The sequence below is a fragment of the Magnolia sinica genome, chromosome 11, assembly GCF_029962835.1.
Source record: "Magnolia sinica isolate HGM2019 chromosome 11, MsV1, whole genome shotgun sequence".
Taxonomy (NCBI): domain Eukaryota; kingdom Viridiplantae; phylum Streptophyta; class Magnoliopsida; order Magnoliales; family Magnoliaceae; genus Magnolia; species Magnolia sinica.
The window spans coordinates 3992721-4017732 of NC_080583.1; the positions used below are offsets into that span (position 1 = coordinate 3992721).

General features: G+C 39.8%; 1 protein-coding gene and 1 non-coding gene across 2 annotated transcripts; both read left to right on the plus strand.

The window, feature by feature from the left end:
- Positions 1–843: 843 nt before the first annotated feature.
- Positions 844–1645, plus strand: LOC131219086 (xanthotoxin 5-hydroxylase CYP82C4-like). Its single transcript, XM_058214073.1, has one exon. It carries the CDS (start codon positions 1082–1084, stop codon positions 1643–1645), a length of 564 nt encoding a protein of 187 aa, XP_058070056.1. The 5' UTR covers positions 844–1081.
- A 22659-nt stretch (positions 1646–24304) lies between these two features.
- Positions 24305–24411, plus strand: LOC131219654 (small nucleolar RNA R71). Its single transcript, XR_009158301.1, has one exon. It is a non-coding gene; the product is annotated as a small nucleolar RNA R71 (small nucleolar RNA).
- The last annotated feature ends 601 nt before the right edge of the window (positions 24412–25012 follow it).

Below are 25012 nucleotides of genomic sequence, written 5' to 3' on the forward strand. Positions count from 1 at the left end.
CAGGGCCAATCATACCAACGGTACGGATCATTGAACCGTGGCCCCACCATGAGCTCCACTTGTATAGGAGGCGGCATGGTGTGTCACACACCACCGACTTCCCTGGTAGGTTGACATTACCGAGTTCTGTGGACCCACCATGATGTATGTATTATATCCACACCGTCCATCAACTTTTCAAGAACATTTTATGACATGTGCACAAAAACAAAATAGATCCAAATCTCCAATGGACCACACCAAATAAATCAGTGGGATAGTGACACCACCACTGAAACCTTAATTCCCAGGGAGCATCATAATTCTTATTTGCCTTCTATCCTGTTGATAAATTCACACGTACCTAGACGAAGGGAAAACTCAAATATTAGCTTGATCCAAAACTGCTGTGGCCCCAAAGAAGTTTTCAAGGGTAGGTATTCATTCCTCACGGCTTTCTTTGGTGTAGTTCATTTGATATTTGGATCTGCCTCAATTTTAGGTAAATATACCCTAAAATAATCTCACAAAATGAATAGGTAAATATACCCTAAAATAATCTCACAAACTGAATGAATGGTTTAGATGTAACACACAAATCATGGTGGGCCCACAGAACTTGGTGACATCAACACACCACGGAAGTCAGTGGTGTGTGGGACACCAAGCATCCACTTGTATATACATACGGTCATGTACTAGGCAGGCATTTATGACCATTCCAAGTTACTACGTAGTCATAGTCACGAAAACTCAGAAAGTTCCAACGATATTAAAATATAAATCATTGTTGAATTTCCAGTCACGTGTGTTAAAGATGACAGTCTCAAATGGTCTATAAATACATGAGATTTTAGTAAGCATAGCTCACAGCTAGCAAAAACACCACCTAACCTACCATAACTCCATGGATTTCCCTCTCCAATTCCAAGCCATTGCTGCCCTTCTTGCCTTAGTTCTTTGATACAAGCTATGGCTAGCAAAGCCCAAGAGCAAGGTCTCCAAGGGAAAGAAAGCCCCTGAACCAGCTGGTGCCTGGCCCATCATTGGCCACCTCCATCAACTTGCTGGCCCTGAACCACTCACCCGAACCTTCGCATCAATGGCTGAGAAGTACGGCCCGGCCTTCATCCTACGGCTCGGAACACGCCGTACACTTATCGTGAGCGGTTGGGAGATTGCAAAGGAGTGTTTCACTACCAACGACAAGGTCCTCGCAACCCGCCCCAAGAGCGCGTCAGGTGATAACATGAGCTACAACTACGCCATGTTTGGGTTCTCCCCATATGGAGCCTACTGGCGTGAGATGCGCAAAATCGCTACTCTTGAACTCTTATGCAACCGGCGGCTCGAGTCGCTCAAGCACGTCCGAGTCACTGAGGTTGGCATGTGCATGAAGGAGTTGTATGGACGGTGGGTCCATAACGGACGGTCCCCAGTTCAGGTCGAGATGAAGCAACGGCTCTTCGAGCTCACATTCAACACGCTTATCATGATGATCGTGGGTAAGAGATTCTTCAGCGGCGCCCATGGTATCAACGATGAGGCTGCAGCAATCAAGATCCGGAAATTGATGGAACGATCATCATATCTTAGTGGGGTGTTTGTCGTAGTGGTATTGGAATTCCATGGTATCTTAGTGGTATTTAATTCCATGGTCCACTAAGAATTTTATCCCAAACATGGAATTAAATGGCTAAAATACCATGGCACTTCCAAACATGCAATAATTGGACAATAACGATGTTAATCTCATCTAATACAATTCAATACCACTATCCCACAACCAAACATGCCCTAGAAGGTTTGCTAAACACAGTTGCCAGCTTGGTTTCGCCACACACTGAATCCAACACTTCAGGCTGGGATTTTGACAACTGTCTTATGGTGGGTCTACACAATGGTGATGACATAGGTGTGTTTTATAGGCTTTGGAGTCTTACGCACTACGTGAAAAATGAGAAAAAATGACGGATTTAGAGATGGTTCTGGACCGTCTCTAAAATTGCTTGGTTTAAAGACGCTTTAGAGATGGCCGTAAACTATCTAAACTTTTATACGACCCTTAACCGTCATTATTATTGTCATAAAAATTTGAACGTCCACAAATCATTTAAAACGGTCAAAAACCGTCGTTAACTGCAGATAAAAGACGGCCATTGACTGTCTGGAATAAGAGACGGTCTCTGACCGTCTTATATGCCGGCATTTGAGATGATCAAAGACCGTCCGTATTAGAGACTGTTATTGGCTGTCTCTTACTGGTAATTTGAGACTGTCAAGGACCGTCTCAATTAGAGATGGTCGTTGGCCGTCTTTTCCTGTAATCTGGGACTGAAAAATAGTCTGTATTAAGGACGGTTCTTAGCTGTCTCCCTTTGGAGACTGTTAAGGACCGTTTCTATTAGAGACCGTCTTGACCATCTCATATGCGGTCATTTGAGACGGTTAATGACCGTCCGTATTAGAGACGGTCATTGGCCATCTTGTATTAGTAATCTGACACTGTCATGGACCATCTCAATTATAGACGGTCATCGGCCGTCTTTTACTGATTTTTTAAGGCAGTCAAAAATAGCCTATATTAGGGACGGTCCTTAGCAGTCTCTATTTAAAACTGTCAAAGACTGTCTCTATTAGAGATGGTCCTTAACAGTCTTATTGTGGTTATTTGAGACTGTCAAAGACCGTCTGCATTAGAGACAGTTCTAAACCGTCTCTAATACTCAAGTCAAAAATTAGGAACAAAAAAAATTATGAATTTCGAAAAAAAAAGTTAAAAAGCTTAGAAAAATAACTAACAATGTTTAAGAAAAAAAATTTAGATTTTGGAAAAAAAAAATGTAATTTTATAAAAATCTAGATTTTGAAATAAAAATTAAGAACTTTTAATAATGTTAATAATTTTGAAAAAAAAAATCGATAAGAAAATGATATTTTGAAAAAGAAAATTTTAAAAATTAAACAAAATTGTAAAAAAATTGACAAATTGTAAAAAAGTATATATTTTAAAAAAGAAAACTAGATTTTGTATTTTGAAAAGAAAAATTTAAAAGTTGTATAACAAAAGCAATATTTAAAAAATGATATTTTGAAAAAGAAAATTTAAAAAATTGAAGAAAATTGTGAAAAAAATTGACAAATTGTAAAAAAATATATATTTTAATAAAGAAAACTAGATTTTGTATTTTGACAAGAAAAATTAAAAAGTTATATAACAAAAGTGATATTTAAAAAATAATATTTTGAAAAAGAAAATTTAAAATATCTACTCAAAGACTTCAAATGAAATAAATATATATATATATATATATATATATATATATATATATATATATATATATATATATATATATATATATATATATATATATATATATAAAACTAGATTTTGTATTTTGAAAAGAAAAATTAAAAAGTTATATAACAAGATTTTAAAAAAAATGATATTTTGAAAAAGAAAATTTAAAAAATTAAACAAAATTGTGAAAAAATTGACAAATTGTAAAAAACAATATATATTTTTAAAAAAAGAAAATTAGAGTTTGTATTTTGACAACAAAAATTAAAAAGTTATATAACAAAAGTGAGATTAAAAAATGATATTTTGAAAAAAAAAAAAAAAAGAAATTAAAAAAAATTGTGAAAAAATTGAAGAAATGTAAAAAATATATATATATTTTTTAAAAAAGAAAACTAGATTTTGTATTTTGACAAGAAAAATTGAAAAAAAAAAAGGGATCTACACCAAATTGAATGGATGTGGCCTACATTACACAGGGTGGGATTAAAAACATGTAAACGTGAAAAGAAAAAAGAAAAAGAAGAAGAAGAGTGTTAACTCGAGGTTAAGAAAAAATATACACGTTTAAGAAAGAGGAGTGCAAATCAAAGTTCCTCAATACCTTGGTAAAAAAGAAAATGGTCTAAATTCAACGGTAATATCAGATGGTTGAGATTATCCAATCATTGTCATATTAAAATAAGTGTTCTACCCAATAGAATAGATGTGCCCTTCAACACAATAGGAGTGCAGACCAAAGGAGATTGAAGCATATAGATGTTTAAAAAGAATGGTACAAGTTAATGTTCCTCAGGATAAAATGGTCCAAATTAATCCAACGACAATTTCAGACAGTTAAGATCATCCAATCAATGTGACCTTTGGAGAGGTACAGGTATGCTAGGTGCAGGGTGGGTGAGTTGCCAACATTAAGAATTGGTACCAAATGCATACATTAGTATAGGCCATTCTCATGTTATCATTTTTTGGCTATTAACTCGTCTCCAAAGCAATGAGATGTAAACTTGCACAGCTTAGATATAGTTTAAGTTGCTTGTTAATTAAAAAGGAACTGGAATATAGTTTAAGCCAAATGGAATCTCAAAAAAAAAAAAGAAAGAAAAAGATGAACGACATCCATCCAATCGTACCAAGTCCACCAATCAGGTGGCAGAGATTGTTCCATGAAAGGCATTCCCCGCTCTCCACCCATCCACAGTTGGCCCCCACATATTAGCTCCAAGGACTCCAAAACAGTAAAACACAATACATAAGTCTCACTAGAAACCCTAGAACTTTCATAAACACAAGACATTGACACAGACAAATTTTTTTCCAAATGGAATCAAATTAATATCAGAGGTTAGTTTCCAAACACCACTAGTAGAATCGAACAATCTTTAACAAAAAAACAAAATCAAACCCTACAACCCTAGAATTCAACATACAGCCTCATCAAAATAGCAAAATCCAAAGGTGAAAAAATCATCATAAGAGCGATTTCATGACGCACCTGAGATTATTGAGTTCTTATGATTCGAAATCACATCCTAAATATATGATGGAAAAATATAAGAGCAATTTCATGACCCACCTGAGATTATTGAGTTTTTATGATTCGAAATCACATCCTAAATATATGATGGAAAAATATATGGACGATGTCCATGTACATAAAATATATCAAGGTGGGCCATACACGGTTAGAGTAACACCCATGAAGGAGTTATCTAAATAGTGAAATGGTACTATAAAGTCACCTCATGGGAACTTCCGATGAGGTTAATCTGTGTGCGCCCCACCATGATGTATGTAGAACATCAACACCATGCATTTGATGTGTCCCATTTAAGTCCAAAAATCAGTAGTATACAAAACTCAGGTGAGCCATAGCATCTAAAACTATGTGAAGACATCCCTAAAACATATAAAAGCATTTAATTGGTGAGGCCCACATGAGTTTTGGATGTGTGTGAAACATGGGCTGACTCCTCATCTAAGTGAGACACACATATATAATGAATGGGCTGGATCTATGAACCACATCTAGGTGGGCCCAATAAATGATTATGAATGTTTTAATGGGAGGGTAACCCTCTCAACTATAGTATGTGGTGTGGCCCACCCAATTCATGGATTGACTTTATTTTTAAGCTCGTGGCCCAAAGTCACGGTTTATGATATCCACATCGTCAATCCATTTTTCCAGATCATTTTAGGGCCTGTTTGGATAGGTAGATTGGAAGGGATTGGAAGTTAAATCCCTAGATTGGCTAGGCGTGCCAAACAAACTGGGTGATCTGATCCTGGGATATATACCAATCCCATGGATCTTAAGACAATCTACTAACAACACCATCATTACCTTTAAATCCCATCCAATCCACCCTAATCCGGTCAAATTTGCCTGGGACATGTTTGGTTCGAGGGATTGGAAGGGATGGGAAGGTTTAATCCCGAGATTGGCCAAGTGTGCCAAACAGACTTGATATAGCAATCCGAGGGAATATAGCAATTCCATGGATCTTAAGACAATCCATTGACAACGCCATCATTACCTTGAAATCCATGCCATCCACCCTAAAACCATTCAATCCCTTCTAATCCACCCATCCAAACAGGCCCTTAGTGGTTGAGTCCACAATTAAAGTATATCTAAAGCTCAAGTGGACCATGCCACAGAAATAGTGAGAATAGCGAGATTGGCCTACAGTGATTGTGATTTGTCATCCAAGCTGTTCAATAGATCACAAATACATGGATGAAGGGAAAACTAAAATATCAACTTGATCCAAAACTTCAGTGGCCTCCCAAATTTTTTTAATGGTAGACGTTCAATTTATACTATTTCCTATGATGTGGTCCACTTCAGATTTTTGTAGGCTTCAATTTTGACCTTACATAATAAAATTATATGTTAAAATGGATGGATGGAGTGGATAAATTGAATGAATTATAGTGGGCCCCACAGGATGCTTAGGGTATAAGGGGCCCTATAGGGCCTAAAAATATGTGTCTTATCTAAGCCGTCTATATATTTTAAAATATTATTATAGGACATGAAACCAAAAATCATCTAGATCGAAGGCTAAAGTGGACCATATGATAGGAAACATAGAGATTAGATCACATGTATTTGCTATGGTGGGGAACAGATTGGCTACTCCCTCTGACACCGGCCAATGGCTGGTGGTCGGTGCTTTGTGGGGCCCACCATGGAATGGTGCATCTGACTGACAGGGCAGATCCAAAGTTCAAGTGGACCCACCATAGAAAAGAGTGGGATAGTGATACCCACTATTGAAACCTTCTTAGGGCCCGCTGTGATGTTTATTTGAGATCCAACCTATTTATAAGTTAATACAGACATGGAATAAGGGAAAACATATATATTAGCTTGGTTGAAAACTAAATAACATATTAACGATAAAAATTTATTTTTTATTATTTCTTATGGTGTGGTCCACTTAGACCTTTAATCTATATAATTTTTTGGGTCATCCACTGAAATTATATATCAGAATTGATGGGCGGTTTAGATCAAATACAAATATTTCAATGGGCCCCATGAAGCCCCTCAAGGTGTACCATACCATCTAAAATCATGTGAAGAAATGCCTAAAACATATAAAATCACTTGGTGGGGCCCACTTGAAATTTTAATGCATATGAAACTTGGTCTGACTCCTCATCCAAGTGGGACACACAAAATGGATATATAATATGTAAATTAAAGTAGGCCCAAGGTCAAGTCTAGCATCAGGTTGGTTGAGGTCAGGCTAAAGGAGCTGGGCAACAAAGAGCTCTGTTGGGGCCTATATGACCTAATAAACAAATTGGATGTCAAATAAACAGTAAAGTAGGCCTTAGGAGGATTTTAATGATGGATATCCAATCACTATTGTTTTCATGTGGTGTGGTCCACTTGAGATCTATATACCTCTCATTTTTAGGCCTCACCATGATGTATGTTTTATATCCACACCCTCCATCCATTTGGAGAGATCATTTTATGGCAATGTCCAAAGAACGAGTTAAATCCAAAGTTCCAGTGGACCCCAGCATAGAAAATAGTGGGACAGTTATAACGCCCTGAAATTCGGGGGTCGAGCATAACTCAGCTCCCGAGTTTCAAAACATCACTTATGCAACATATGTAATGATGACTGTATGTCTTCTATATTAGTGCATAAAATATGAAGTAGATTAAGCTGATCTGGAAGAAGTCCAACCTGATCAAAAGCACCGAGTCGGATCAAGATATATATATATATATATATATATATATATATATATATATATATATATATATATATATATATATATATATATATATATATATATATAAGTCCCTGAGATATGTATGCTCTGCCAGGTCATACTTACAAGTGTTTGTTTCAAAATACAAGTATCAAAATGAAATAAACCACTGCAACAATAACCCTGAATCCCCATAGCTCAGGACACGGCTCACATGAACCTTCCTGAGATTTGCATAAAGGAGAACGCCTCCTCGTCATCCTCATACTCCTGCTCTAACTCGTGGGTCGCATCATCATCTGCATCTAAGACAATCTGGTTGGTGTTTAAACACTGTCCCAGAACGTGGGAGTGAGCGATCAACTCAGTAGAACTATACAGTAAAAGTTAACATGTTATCAATTCAATCAAGCAGTAATGATAAAACAATACAATCAAACATGTCCTAATTACTCTTGTTAATGCAAGGATGTATGTAGAAATGATGCATGCCCTCGCCTGCACTCCCTCAGCATCATCATCTTACGGTACGCATGACAACCTCCCGCATTGCTCCACAACGCCAAGGCACATGTAATGCGGTGCATGAACATGATTACCAAGTTGTTATTAGTCCTTTTCATATAGCAGGATTGAGAAGCTAAGGTACCTTCCTTATATCAATTCCCAAACAGTAATCCATTCTAGGGTTGTCAGTCCTAGACAATCTCATACGATATTATGGTTCTAGGTTGCTGCAAAAGGCTCGTAACCAATCAATGCATGCCTAATCATACCTTAGTTGCTATAATAAGGCTCGTCGCCTCAATGCAGTATCAAGGTATGCTCGAGGTCACTATAAAGGGCTCGTCACCAAACAATGTAGGCCGACAGTACGAATATAGTGTCTTATACCACCATAATCGACTCACGAGTCTGGATTGCTCACTGGTCACTACGGGGAGGCTCGTCACCCCAGCGTAGGCTGAAAACTCGACTACGATGTCCCATACCACCATGCCCGGCTCATGAGTCTTAGCCGATCGAGGTACCATGGTTAACGGGATTGCACTGGTAAGTTTGGTACCCTAGATTTCAATAGTAGTGTCCATACATGGTGAACATCCACCGGGACAATCGGGTTACTTGACGAGCTTGACTAGCACGAGCGCACGTTGAGTTGAACGACATGAAGTGCGCAAACATTCCGTGTGGCCAAACCATTGCTGACAACCCTAATACGACTCGGGTTTGTCAAACACGTCCTACGTGACGAAAGCGACCTCAGCTACGAACTCAAAGCTTGTTACTGATTGCCTGGACCATAACGTGGCCCCATAAACATTCAACCATAATAGCAAACATATTATAAAATGCAAGATAACAAGAATCCATTCATAAGTAAGGCGGTAAAATTAACAACTTGCATGAATGAAATCACACACATAGTTAACATGGATAGTTAGACTAAGAAATTCATGAAGGAAATAGTACATATAAGGAAGTAGTTAGGATTTTATATCTCAACTCCCTCATAATTCACACCTTACTAAATATGAACTTATTCAGGCATTTTCACAAGCACTTAGACTACACTTGGCAATATACATCACATATGTTAGCCGTATTACATAGTAGGGCAAATCCTTTTAACAAGGAGTTGTCGCATAAATAACAATCATATTCCTATGACAATTAATCATGGAAATCACAACGCCAAATTTCAAATGTATACAAACATTTCAACAAACACATGAATCACACTACTTACAACATAGATTATCTATATACGTAAAACGAAACAGATATCGTATTTGGCATGTGAAATGGCACCCACGTCAGTAATAGATCATTAACTAACATTGAAAGGTTTGAAAATCATAACCTATACGAATATAGTCTGCACCTTAAACTAGAAATTGCGCAACGGATTCGATTTAGATGATAAGTCTTCGTCAACGGTGAATAGGTAACCTAAGGCATGAATTAGATCAGCTACATCAACACTTAAACTATTTTAAGTTTCAAAACAGGTTAGGGTTTAATTGACTTACCCAAAAATGAGGTTAAAATCGCCGGAATAACGATCCAAATGCGATCGGATGTAAGTGGTTATTCAAAATAAAATATTATAGATATGAAGCTAGATTGGTAGTGAAGGGTTATGCTCAGAGAGAATGAATCGACTTCATAGAGATATTTACGCTGATGGTTAAGCAGGTTTCTATCAGATTCATGTTGGCATTAGTTGCTTAACACGATCTCAAGCTGGAACAGATAGTTGTCAAGGCTGCATTCCTACACAGGGAGTTAGAAGAATAGATCTACATAAAGCAACTAGATGACTATGAAATTAAAGGGGGTAGAGAAAAAATTTGGCAGGTTAATGTGGTCATTGTACGGCTTGAAATAGTCGCCTAAGTAGTAGTATAAAAAATTTGATTATTTCATGTTGAGTCAAAAATTTACTCGGAGTGAATACGATCACTATATCTATTACAAGACACTGAGTGATGGAATATTCATTATCCTAATATTGTATGTTGATGATATGTTGATCGCCAGTCATAATATATTTGAAATCAACGTACTGAAGACTCAGTTATCAGGGACATTCGAGATGAAAGATCCGGGGCTGAAAAAAGGGTTCTCGGCATATATATTCTTAATGACAGGAAGAGGAGCATACTTTGGTTATCATAGGCAGAATACCTTGAAAAGGTGTTGATTAACTATGGGATGGACCAGACAAAGCCAGTAAGCGTTCCCCACGCGGCTCACTTCAAGGTTTCCTCAGAACAATTCCTAAATCAAATGAGGAAAAGCAGGTTATGTATCACGTGCCTTATTCGAATGTAATTGGAAATTTAATGTATGTTATGATCTGTACAAGACCAGATATTTCACAGGCAGTCGGTGTTGTGAGCAGATACATGTCAAATCTAAGCAAGCAACATTGGGAAGCGGTGAAATGACTACTTCGATACATTTGAGGTATGAAAGACTACGTCTTAACTTTTGAGAAGACATGAGCAAAGTTGGTAGGGTATGTGGATTTAAACTACGATGGCAGTGTGAATTCCAGAAATTTAACTTTAGGATACTCGTTTGTACTAGCAGGTGGAGCAATTAATTGAATATCGAAACTTCAATTTGTGGTAACTCTTTCCACAACAGAAGTAGAATATATGGTAGTAAAGGAAGCGTTTAAAGAAGGTGTTTGGCTCAGAAGCATGATAAATCAGTTAGGACTTTCGTAAGAGGTCGTGCCGGTTAACTGTGATAGCGAGAGTGATATCAATTTGCCTAAAAATTCTATTTATCACTCACGTACTAAACATGTTAATGTTCGTAACCATTTTATCCGACAGGTGCTTGTGGAATGAGGCGTAACACTGGAAAGATTCAAACCAGCATGAATCCAGCAGGCATTCTCACCAAGGTCATTTCTATAGAGAATTTCAAGTTCTGTGCAACTTCTCTGGGTTTGGTGATGGCGTAATAGAAGGACGGAGTGTGCACGAGAAGTGTTCATGAAACTATAATGCAATACAGAGATAAGAGAAGAGGACAAGAAGCCACACGTTTAAAGATTGAAGACATTGTGGAGATTGTTGATAACGGCTGTCTTAAATCCGTTTCTTCACTGTTCGATGACATCGAACCAGCTTCGATGTCATCAAAGCTAGTTCGATGACATTGGAGCCGGTCGATGGCATCAAGTTTTTTCGAGATTTTCAGCCCCGGTTGCTGGACCGTTTTTGTCATTTTTTGATGACATCGAAGGTAGTTCGATGTCATCAAAGGTTTTATGCAGATTTTCTGTGGAAACACGAGATTTATGGAATTTGTTACCTATTCCAGTTCTACTTGTTTCTAAAGCTATATAAAGGGTTGTATATGAAACTAGGAGGTATTTCAAGGGAATTTTAAGGCATTCTAGGGTTTTTAAAAGGGTTATAGGGTTTCAAGGGGTAGAGAAAAGGAGAGATTTGAGGATTTCTCAAGCCAGGTAAGTCCTCTATCTTTGTAATCTGTGCTTTTCATAGTGGAATTTTGTCGCTTTGTGCTGTGATTTTTTTCCTGAAAGGGTTTTCCATGTTAAATCTTTGTGTTTCTTATGATTGCTTGGTGTTCTTGTGATTCCGCAGACCAAATCCCAAAAAAATATACCCCCACCATTAATTATATAATCCCTAGTTGAGCTCATGAACAAAAGATCATGCTAACTTGTGATTCGGGTGAGCCATACAAGAGGAAAGAGTCGGGAGAGAGATGCTCACCCTTGAGTTTACAAGCAACCATGACGATTATATGAAATCCTCTCTAAGCATTAAATGCTACATCATAATTTAGAATTGGGACATAAAAATCAAGCACATCCGTAATTTACACATAACACAGTTCCTATGATTTGATCCAACGGCTAGGTGCTATTAGAAGATGGCAGGATGTTCCTTTTCTCAATCTCGATGAACAAAAAAAAAGTGTGTATATACAATTATGTTGTATGTGCTCTATATGTCTTGGAAATATGTGTATGGAGATTCTATCCTACGTTTGGTGGTAATATATAGAGGAGAGGAGTATTGCTTGGTATGATTCAAAAGAAGTTTCTATGTATATGTCAGTGGGCCACATTGAATTTTGACTTTTCCTAAAGCCATGAGCTTAGCCTCCTATTTTCACCTCAGGTTGGAGTCAATACTAGTGCTGAAAGTCAGGCGGGTTGGGTCGGGTTGGTGCTTAACCCTAGCCCAACCCAAGGTTCTTGTACCTCAACCCTAACCCAACCCAACCTCGGGTTGGGAATTCTCAACCCAAGCCCAACCCAAGCAGGTTCGGTTGAGTTGGTCGGGTGACTACATGCTAATATTTTAATGATTGCATTAGTTTATTATATTTTAATACACATTTTTTTATATATTTATGTTTTATTAATTATATATGTAGTTATTTATCATAAAGAACTTCATTTATTCTAAACAAACAAGCAAAAATATAGGACAACTACTCATTTAAAAGTCGTGTTGTGTAACACACAATCTATTTGGGAGAGAGAAATCTGGTATTTCTTATTAGCTTGAGTCATCGGAAATGATGTGGACCAATGAGACCCAACAACACCGGAATTTCCTATGTCTTCAACACATACAATCCACAACTCAATTATAATTCATAAGTAACTTATATATTGATCAGGTTCAGGTTAGGTCAGGCAACCCAAGACCTTAGCCCGAGCTCGACCCAAGTTTTATCGGGTTGGTGTTTATATAGCCCAAGCCTGAGATCGGACTCGACACATCCTGCCCAAGCCCAATCCAATATCAGGTGAGTTGGGTTCAACCCACCCAACTTTCAGCCCTAGTCAATACACGTTTGTTTTCTCTTTCATCTTGAGGCTAGACATGTGCAATTCAAACATTTCTATATTAAGCTTAACGTACAAATTGATGTGTGGTCCACCATAATATTGGACTAAAACATCTAATCTATCCATCGATTGCACATCCAATTTTTCTCCTTGGAGCTCTAAAACTAGTCTGATCTTAGACTTAGGTGGGCTACACAATAGGGAATGGTTAAGACAAGGACGCCCACCATTAAAAACTTTCTAGGTTGTTTGGGGGACAATTGTTTTTTTAATGTTCCATCTAATCGATTAGGAGGTGCATCTGATTCGGGTCATTCCAAAACTCAGATGGGCCGGGGAGAACATGAGGTGGCGCATGTTATGGATGGATCAGATGTCACAAAAACATACAATGGGGCCCACATGTCGATATGTAGGTAAGGTTGAACATAGAAACGTTTGTATTGGATCCCCTTCATTGCATTTTCCCATTTGGACAAGCTATTTTTCAGATGTTGTTACTGATTAGGGCTATACACGAGCCAAGCTAGCTCGAAAATCTCGCTCGGCTCTGCTCGATCTAACTCGACTTGACTTAGCTCGAACGATGACTTGAGGCGAGCTAAGCTTCAAATGACCCAGCTCATTTTGAAAACAACTCAAGTTCGATCATAGTGGATCTTGACTCGACTCGACTCAAACTTAGCTCGGCTTAAAGCTCGAGCTTGAGCTTAGCTCGACTCGAATATATATTATATTATATATAATACATTATATTTAAAATTAAAAAAATTTAAATATTATATATATATATATATATATATATATATATATATTATTGATTGAATATTTGATTTGGGAGTTGGGTCAGGTGGCTAGGCTAAGTCAGGTGACGATTGGGTCGAGTTGTTGGGTCAAGTCGGGTGCGAGTTGTGTTGGGTTGGGAGCAGACTTGACTCGAGGTAAGCTCACTTCGACTCACAAAGTAATAAACAAAAAGCATAGCAAGCTACTACAAAGCAGCTCCCAAAGTGAGGTTCCTAGCGAGGGGGAGATCTAGAGCGAAAAACTAGGGCATCTTGGTGTTCCTCATGCCCATGAGGGGGAGATCTCCCTCCTAGTGAAGGAAAGTTAGGGCTCCGTTGCGCATATCCATCCATCCTAAAAAAAATCTAGCGCGATTTGAACAACTGATTAGAAGACCCCTAATGCAAAGGGCAGAGTGGCTCGCCCATCTACGTCGGATTTTAACTTGTTCATCGATAACATTTCCTTCGACACCACCTCGGTAGATTTATGGGGCATCTTCAACAAATACAGAAGGATCCTAGATGTCTACATCCCCTCTTGCCCTGGCTCCCTGAAACCATGGGGATATGCTTTCGTCCGGTACCTATATGAGCGGGATGCGAGAGCTACAATAGGGCTGATGAATGAGAGATGAGTCGATGGTAGAATAATCATAGTCAGTTGGGCCAAGCGGAGAAAGAAGCCACCAGAGGAGTTTTCGCTAAAATCGAATCGAACAGGGGAGTCATCGTAGCAACCTTTGGACCATTGTGCTGACCCTGAGGGAAATACGGGCCGATCGTTTGCGAAGGTTCTAAAAGTTCAGCGAACCAGAAGAAGGGGCGTTTAGTATGATGATAACGATTGCACCACAGTGGCGGATCAGAACGCGGTGGAAAAGAAGCTCCAAGACCTCCAACTAGGGTTGGTAGCTAAGGTAAAAAATCCATCCTCCTCCATTTTGAGCTTAATAGATGTTATTAGGGACTCCTCATTTGTTGTTGTAGCTATTGATGTTTCAAGGATATCCAAGAGGAGCTTCTTGATGATATTTAAAAGAAAAGAGGATTATGCATTGTTCTAGGAGGATGTGACCCTCCATGAGAAAATGGGTCTGGAGTCTATCTCCCCTTGGTCCATTAATGTGGTAGCAGAGGAAGAGGGAAACTCGATCAAACTGTTTGGGATTCCATCCCACGCCTAGCTAGAGTCAATCATTCTAAATCTGGGAAAATATTTTGGGCGTGTTCTACAGGTGGATGCCAACGCTAGACTTGGGTTATTCCAAGTTTTTGCTTGTATCAAAGTAAGGCTTCATCTAGGGATGGAGCTGAACAGAGTCCTCAACCTGAAAGTGTTGGATAAAGAGTTCCCGATATATATGTTGTTGGAACACAAGGAGATATTAGGGGGTCAGGCTACGAGTCAGGTATCTCAGCAACTAGTAACCAGCCAGTACTAAAGAATGGGTACTGACGAATTTCCAAAGGCCTCATGAGCAACAAACAGTGAGGAGACCAGAAGGAGAGAATGTGGAACAGGGGCTAGTTATCAAGGAATACGGGCAGTCAATGCCGGAAATCACGCAGCAAGTGGCAAATAAAGTTGCCCAACTGGAGATTTCTAATGCTCGAGAAAATGTCCCACTCCAAGAGCGAGGTAGACCAGTTGATAGCCAGCTCAAGCTGTTAACTTGCCCCAAATCGAAGATGAGATCAGACCGCTCAGCCACGCAAATGCAAATGCCATTGCAAGTATCAGGCATTTTCCTACGTTATGCAAGAAGGAACACTATGTATGGGAAGTCGAGATCAGCGGGGAATTCCCTTATAAAAATTGTGCATATGACCTCTGATAAGAATGGTTTTGATAGTGACAGCTCCCAGGATGAACGAAAGAATTGGTCACTTCGCCCACCATAACAATGCAAGAGGCTAGAAAGGATCTTGACAATATGTTCCACACAGGGAAGGTTTCTGCCAGAGCCGTCTATTCTCGTGAGGAGGGACTTCTCAACAATCGCCCCAACGTAGATTAACGGCAGGTCTCCATCCAATCTCGCTGAGAATTAGAATTATCTGTTGATTTATCCTCGTTCTTTGCTGCGGAGGCTATGGGAGGCAACCAGGAAGGAGTGTCAAATATAGAGGCAATGGTGGCTCCCGAGGTCTCTATTGCTGAACAATTAGATAGGGATTTGCTCTCAGAAATCTCTGGTGCTAGAGGAACCCAGCACCAATCAGATCCAAATACTAGATTAGCGACTAATCTGTCTCTAAGCAAGTTAAGGGAAGGCAATTTCTTACCAAGGAAGGCGACAAAGGATCAAGGAGAAAAAAGCTGATAAGTCGATCATGGGTGTTATATACAAGAGTTGATTGGGAATCAAGGCTACTGTTCACTCCCCAAGTATAGGGTTGTGATGTAGTAATAAACTCGGTAAGACCGAGGTCGAATCCACAGGGACTGATACCTGTACGTTATCTGAAACCAAGTAGAACTAGAACCAGACTAAGATGTGATCTAAATCAAATAGAATTTAAGAAATAATTATGGAATAATTATCTAAAACTTTAAGGAATTCAGAGGAAGGAAACTAGGGATTCAGAGGATCCACTTGTAGGGATCAGGGAGATCTTATGCCTGCATCAAGGATTATGGAATTCAAACTGAACTTACTTGATCTGGTTTTCAAGAGATGAAAGGTATATGAATTAGAATGGATTCCATCATCAAACCATGCCCAGGAGACAGAGCAAACAACAGAATTAAACTAATTACCAACCAATCATCAATGCATAAAAGTTAGGAAGGATACCGCCATTCGACCATGCCCATGGAACAATGATGAACAACAGGGCTTCCTGACTTCATAACATAAAAAAAAGGAAAAAAGGAAATATTTAAAGCTATTGTAGACCCGTTGTAATTTCAGTCACAACAGACCATTAAAGACTAAAGACATTCCTTCCATATTCCTAAAAACCAAATTCAGTCCATGAATTTACATTAAAAGCATAGAATAGAATCTCCCATCTCGCTACAGGCTTCACCTCTTAGCCCTAGCTAAGAGGTTTAGCCACACATGAATGGGCTAAACAAAACAAATAGAAATAAAAATAAAAGGGAACAGAAGAGCACAAGAAGGAAAGAAGAAAGATCCAGCCTCACATGCCAGCAACTCTCCAGCCACGTCTTCACGTTTCTTCCTTTCTTCAAAGCCAACCCAGACGTCCAGCCCAAGAGCAACTCCACGTTCAGCAGCCAACGTCCAGCAGCCAATGTGCCAGTAGCCAACGTCTTCAGCGCTCCCTTTCTCTCCATTTTTTCTCTAAAACTTGTTCCTCCTCCCCGCCGTGGATGCTGATTCCCTTTTTAATAAGGCTTTCTGACGGTGAATCGTCCGCAAGTTTGTTTACGCAAGGCCTCCTGCTGCGCCTTTGTTTACGCAGGGCTATAGACGATGCACTCCACCCTTCTTCTTCTTTGCTTTCCTTCCAAAAGGACAACGTCCTCTGGGAGATTTTTGGCAGTCCTTCATGATGAACGGCTCAGATCAGCCGTCCGATCGCCCCCACGAGCGCACAACTCGCCGTGAAAATCGGACGGCATCCGATCGCGAAACAGAGTGCATTACGCACTTGCGCTGGCTGATGGTGGGGCCCACATAGCTTTCGTTTTGGGAAATCCACGCCGTCTACTGGTTTCCCCTCGAAATTTCAGTCAGGAAGGTACATTTTTGGAGTGAAATCAATGGGGTACATAAGATCTTCTACTCCGCCATCCATCCTGCGATTAACGGCTGTGATCATGAAGACACGTGTATAGTGGCCAAAAAGACATCTAGGCGTTGGTCTTGGCCATCTTATAAGGCATGTGAACGGGTCGAATCATCGAGATTAAGAGCGAGTGGGGCCCACAGAGATCGTCCGTCGAATCAGCGTCGGACGCTGTTTCTTTTAAACAAACGGACTTCAGGTCAGTCCGTGGTTGGACCGGACTCTCCGTCCGGTGCACTTCTCGTGCACATGTAGTGTGTACTTTCTCTCACAAAAATGGGTCCCACCTTGATACATGTAATAAATCCGCTCCGTCCATTTGGTTCTTCTCATAATTTAAGGCGTTGAGACCAAATTTTAGGCATATCCAGATCTCAGGTGGGCCCAAAATCAATGGTTTATGGGCTGATCTGAGCGTTGGGCCACTTTCATAGGTACTGAACAGATGAAATTTGACGTGTACGGTTAATTTATGGTCCTCAAGCCACGTATGGAGTTTCGAACTGATCAGATGGTGGGAACCCTATGATCTTGCATTCTGGACACTTTTCAGGCCACTTGAGCTTCAATTCCTCGATTTTCTTGGATCCCTGGCGTGCAAATCTGTCGATCTTGGTCTCCTAGGGTCCGTCGCTTGCCTTGGTGACTTTAGACTATTAAATCCATGCTTTTAGTACCCTTTTCCAGTCCAAGCTCGTGAATACGCCCTGCATCACAAACATGATTAAATCAGGCCGTTAAACAATACTATGTTTGAAAATCCAGGCAATAACAGGGTCTGATATTCAATATTTGACCCTCAACACAACCCCCAACCAGCATCTTGCTAGTCCCGAGCAAGGTATGCGAAAAATAAATTGAGAATTACAGGACAATTTCTATAAACTCAAGAGATTTATGAAAAACAATTCAGATACTCGAATTCTAAGATTCATGAATGTTGGCATTACTTTTCTCCTGGAATCAAGCTCACGGTACTTCATAATCAAGCTCAGATATTAATCCATTAATTTGAACGATTCTAAATATTGAATTCCATGGCTGTATAGTCTAATCTCGACTTGTCAACATTAAGATTCACCTCGATATTTAAGGATATCATTGGTAACAAATAAGAGAATTCACGATAACCCAACTTGGCTTACACATTATCTTTTTATTCTTTTAATTTTTGATTTTTTCATTAGAAGTAACGCCAAGAAGAGGGATCAGATCCTCACCTATAGGGAGCAAACCTAAGGTAAAGACTGTACACCCAACTTTTTCACATATCATTCATGGGGAATCGAATCCTCACCTATAGGGAGCAAACCTATGGTAAAGACTGTTCGCCCAATCCATTCAATTTCTCAAGTTGGTTCCTTTCATGTTTAGTGATTACCAAGTTAATCCTTTAATATCGAACTAAAACCTTAATATGCAAGCGAGATGTGTCCTGTGAATTCATGACTCAATTAATGTTTACAAATTCTAATAATGGATTACTAATTCAAACTTAGCTGTGAAATTTAACAGATAACTGAATCCAAGAGTCATGAAGTACTAACATCACGCATCTTGAAATTCTAAGTGCCCGAGATGGCCTGTCAAAATCACTTCGACTTCATCAGAAATCCTGAAAAATTAAAAATTTTCACAACTTTTGATCAAGACCAAGAAAACATTGATTAGGAAATCTAATCTCCCACCCCCAACCAAAAATCTACGTTGTCCTCAATGTAAAAGAAATAGACATGCAATGCACATGAGACAACAAAAAAATAGGAGTGATGGAAAGATAGTACCTGGACGAAAGAATCAAGAGGCTTTCCAAGGATATCTACGTAAGAGCGGGTTAGCACAAGAGAGAAACCAACAAAAATAAAATAAAAATAACAAAAATGAAATCCTACCTACACCACTTTCGTAGGTGCTCTCGATTGCATTTAGCGTATGCAACAAGCCTTTAAACCCCTAGGTTACCCCTAGTGGACGAGTTGTAGTCTCGTGAGGGTTTGCAGTAATGTTACCCACAAACATTGAACTAACTAATGATAAAAACAAAATGAAGTGATGAATTGGGTTGCCTCCCAGGAGCGCTAAGTTTACCGTCTTCAGCCAGACAAATAAAACAACAACACTAGTCCTATGAAAGCGATAAACCTACCTATACCTCCATCAGACTAGGAGATCAATCCTGGTAAACAGGATCAGTCAGAGGCATGGACATGTCCTCTGAATCAAATTTCTCGACAAATGGTTTCAATCGATATCCATTGACTTTAAACTCCTTGCCATTGTCGTGATCTCTTATCTCAACGGCCCCATGCGAAAAATCAGTAACAATAATGTAAGGGCCGGTCCAACGAGATCGAAGCTTACCCAGAAAGAGATGTAATCGAGAATTGTATAAAAGGACCTTCTGACCAGGCGTGAATGATTTTCGCAAAATGTGTTGGTCATGAAATGCTTTCATCTTGTCCTTGTAAATTCTCGAATTATCGTACGCATCATTCTGGATTTCCTCCAGTTCATTCAATTGAAGTTTGCGTAGCGAGCCGGCGTTGTCCAGATTGAAATTAAGATTTTTGATCGCCCAGTACGCTTTATGTTCCAGCTCCACAGGCAAGTGACAAGCTTTCCCATAGATAAGTCTAAAGGGAGACATTCCAATAGGGGTTTTAAAGGCAGTGCGGTATGCCCATAAGGCATCGGTCAATCGGATTGACCAATCCTTACCGTCAGGGTTAACCGTTTTCTCCAAAATGTGTTTAATTTTCCTATTAGAAATCTCAGCTTGCCCACTTGTCTGTGGGTGATACGGGGTGCTCACCTTATAAGAGATACCGTATTTCTTCTTTAAGCTCTCGAATGGTCTATTACAAAAGTGTGAGCCCCCATCACTAATGATGGCTTAAGGCATTCCGAATCGAGAAAGGATGTTTTCTTTTAGGAATTTAATGACCGTGCGATGGTCATTAGTTCGACACGGAATCGCTTCAACCCATTTAGTGACATAATCCATGGCGAGCAAAATATACAGATTTCCAAACGATTGGGGGAATGGTCTCATGAAATCGATGCCCCAGCAATCAAATGCTTCAATGATAAGGATGGGATTCAAAGGCATCATATTTCGACGGGACAATGCTCCCAATTTCTGACAACGCTCACAAGCTTTACAAAACTCATGAGTGTCCCTAAACATAGTGGGCCAGTAAAAGCCACACTGCAGAATCTTGGCCGTGGTCTTTTTAGCAGAAAAGTGACCACCACAGGCCTGTGAGTGACAGAAGGAGATGACGCTCTGATGCTCATCGTCTGGTACACATCTCCTTAAAATTTGGTCTGGGCAATATTTAATAAATAAGGATCATCTCAGAAAAAGTTGCGCACCTCGGTGAAAAATTTCTTCTTATCTTGCGCAGTCCACTGTGTCGGTATGGCACCTGTAGTAAGATAATTACCAATATCAGCAAACCAAGGTGAATGGGAGACTCTGAACAGTTGTTCATCAGGGAACATGTCATTGATATGGGTCGCCTCAAGGGAATCAGAGGTATTAAGGCGAGAAAGGTGATCGGCCACTACGTTCTCTACTCCCTTTTTATCTTTAATTTCTAAATCAAATTCTTGGAGTAGAAGGATCCATCGTATCAAATGGGGCTTAGAATCATTCTTAGAAAGAAGATACTTAAGTGCCGCATGATCTGTGTAGATAATGATCTTGGATCCGATCAAGTAGGACCTAAATTTGTCCAAGGCGAACACTACAGCTAAGAGTTCCTTTTCCGTAGTCGAGTAGTTTACCTGGGCAGAATTTAAAGTTCTACTTGCGTAATGAATGACGTAGGGCCTCTTATCTTTTCTCTGGCCTAGGACCGCTCCAAGAGCATAATCAGAAGCGTCGCACATAAGCTCAAAAGGAAGGCTCCAGTCGGGTGGCTGCATGATAGGTGCAGTGGTTAACGTGCCCTTAAGCTTGGTGAAAGCTTCCTGGCATTGCTCAGTCCACTCGTACGGAGCATCCTTTTGAAGAAGATTACATAAAGGACGAGAGAGGAGACTAAAGTCCTTTATGAATCGCCTGTAAAATCCTACGTGTCCTAAGAAGGATCGCACGTCTCTGATGTTCTTGGGTGGAGGTAGGTTAGAGATAAGATCGATTTTTGCCTTATCTACCTCGATTCCTTTGGATGAGATGATATGCCCAAGGACAATTCCCTTCTGAACCATGAAATGACACTTCTCCCAATTAAGTACCAAGTTCTTTTCTTCACATCTTTTCAACACACATTTAAGACTTTCCAAGCATTTGCTGAAAGATGGACTATAAACAGAGAAGTCGTCCATGAAGACCTCTAGATATTGCCCTACCATGTCAGAAAAAATACTAAGCATACATCGCTGAAAAGTGGCAGGGGCATTACATATTCCGAATGGCATTATTCGATAGGCAAAGGTGCCGTAGGGACATGTAAATGTGGTCTTTTCCTGGTCTTCAGGGGCTATCTCTATCTGATTGTAGCTCAAATACCCGTCAAGGAAACTGTAATAAGAATGGCCAGCTAACCTTTTCAGGATCTGATCAATGAATGGTAAAGGAAAGTGGTCTTTCCTCGTGACGGTATTCAATTTCCTGTAGTCAATGCACATTCTCCAACCAGTAGTGACTCTAGTTGGCACGAGTTCATTATTAGCATTGGCTACGATGGTGATTCCGGACTTCTTAGGGACCACTTGAGTTAGACTCACCCATTGACATCAGATATAGGGTATATAATACCCACGTCCAATAGTTTGAGAACCTCGGCTTTAACCACTTCCTTCATATTTGGATTTAGTCTACGTTGTGGTTGCCGAGCGATTTTTGCATTATCCTCAAGATATATGCGGTGAGTACAAATCGAGGGATCGATTCCCTTGAGGTCCGCTATCGTCCATCATAGGGCTCCTTTATGCTCAATGAGAGTAGATATGAGCATACTCTCCTGTTCTTTCTCTAGGTGGGCAGAGATTACCACCGGGTATGTCTCATCTTGACCTAAATAGGCATATTTCAAATCAGAGGGCAAAGGTTTTAGGTCAAGCTTCGGCGACTTGAGGTTAGACGGTAGAGGTACTACATCGGTTTGTGGCAATTCTTCAAATTGTGGCCTCCACCAGTTAACTTCAAGTACCGGTGCAGTATCAAGCAAGGCGCACGTCTCCCTAATCATGTCATCATCAAAATCATGGGAGTGGGCCAAGCACGTCTCTAGATGATCAGAGGATAAGGTAAACAGTGTCCTATCTTCTATGAAAGTGTCAATCATGTTAATGTCGTGAAAATCGTCATCATCCTCTGAGTTGTTGCCGTTATTGAAAAAAATGTTTGACTCCAATGTCAAATTTCCAAAAGACATAGTCATGATACCATTCCTGCAATTGATAATTGCATTTGACGTGGCAAGGAATGGGTGACCAAGAATGACGGGAATCTGAGTGCTCATGTTATTGATGGGTTCGGTGTCTAGGATGATAAAATCTACAGGGTAGTAAAATCTATCGACCTGGACTAACACATCTTCAATTATCCCTCTTGGTACACGAATAGAGCGATCAGCAAGTTGTAGTGTGGTTAGGGTGGGTTTTAATTCACCCAAACCTGACTATTTGTATACTGAGTAGGGAATCAGATTGACGCTCGCTCCTAAGTCAAGAAGTGCGTGATCAATTCGATGGTTCCCGATTACACATGATATGGTTGGGCTACCGGGATCCTTGAATTTCTGCGGCACGTCTTACTTCAGGATGGCACTCACCTTCTCAGTCAAGAAGATTTTCTTTTGAATAATTTTCCGTCTTTTGATCGTGCATAAGTCTTTCAGAAATTTGGCATATGAAGGAATCTGTTTCACGACATCAAGTAGAGGAATGTTGACTTTTACTTGTTTCAACACCTCTAGGATATCCTGAGAGTTAGAAAGAGGTTTTGGTGAAACCAACCGTTGGGGGAACGGAGCAACTGGCTTCTCTAGAAGTTCCGGTTCTACTTTTTGTGGGGCATCACTGGATCCATCATTGTTGTCCTCTTCTGGTTCTTGAGGCTTTTCAGGCCTAACCGGAAGAGTTTTATCAATGATCTTCCCACTCCTAAGAGTGGTGATGGATTTAGCATGCCCCATCTGATTTGAAGAGCTGGGATCATTAATCTCATACTGCGGTTTAGGATTGGGGAGAGGTTGTGCAGGAAGCATCCCATTTTCTATAACTGTCATACGAGAATCTATCTTTTGCATAAAATCTGTAATTCCCCATATTGCCTGAGCCAGCTCTTGTATGAGATTTTGAACCGGTTCCTCTTGAGGTTTCACTTGATTTGGATTTTGATTGAAGAAACATGGAGGAGTAGCCGTCTGTCCATTCCTCCAACTAAAGTTTGGATGATTTTTCCAGCCAAGGTTGTATGTATTGGAGTTAGGTCCAGTAAAAGGTCTTTGATAATTATTTACGGCATTGGCTTGTTCATTCAACACTCCTCGAAAGGCAGGTATTGTAGGACAGTTTTCAGTTGTATGAATGTTGCAATCACATATGCCGCAAACAGTTTCATTAACCTTTTCATTCTTTCCTTCCATGGCCTTAACTTTCCTTATGAGCGTAGTCACTTTACACTTGAGATCATCCTCTTCTTTCAAGAGATATAATCCACCTTTCTCTTTTAATTGAGTCGGCCTAGACGTGATGTTCGACTTTGGGTAATAGTCCCAAGATTGTGTTTTTTCAGCCAAACTGTCGAGGTAGTCCCATACCTCGTCGACATCTTTATTAATGAACTCTCCATTACACATTGTCTCGACCATTTGGCGCATGGAAGATGTCAGTCCATCATAGAAAAAATTTGTAATGCGCCACGTTTCAAATCCGTGTTGTGGGCATGAACTGACCAAATCTTTGAACCTTTCCCAACATTGGAAGAATGTTTCCTCTTCCTTTTGGGCAAAGTTCATGATTGCTTTTCTGAGGGTAATCATTTTATGATCTGGGAAGAATTTTTTTATAAATTCCCTCTGCATGTCGTTCCATGTGCCAATGGATGTAGAACGCAGTGAATGTAACCACGTCTTAGCTTTCTCTTTTAAGGAAAAAGGAAAGAGTTTCAGCCTAATTGTATCCTCAGATACATTAGGAAAACATAATGTAGCTATAATCTCATCGAACTCTTTCAAATGTAAATATGGACTCTCTGATTCAAGTTCATGGAATTTGGGAAGGAGTTGGATAACTCCTGGCTTGATGTCCATTTGTCCTGTTTTTTCAGGGAAAATCATGCATGAGGGCATACTCACTCCTACCGATTGTAGATAATCTTGTAAAGTACGAGGCGGGGGTGCCTGTTGCACCTCATTCTCATCTTGGGTATCCTCCACCCTAGGTAGAAGTAGAGGAGGTTGGTCTTCAGCCATAACTTCACTTAACTCAGGGGATTTCGAGTGGTGTCTAGTCCTGCGATGGATAGTCAACCCCTCAACCAATCCTCCTTCAGTCAAGAGACGTCGAGTGTTGTCACGGGCCCACTTGGGCATGAAACACTCGCAGCCCTCAATTAAATTCAAATCCTAATCCTAA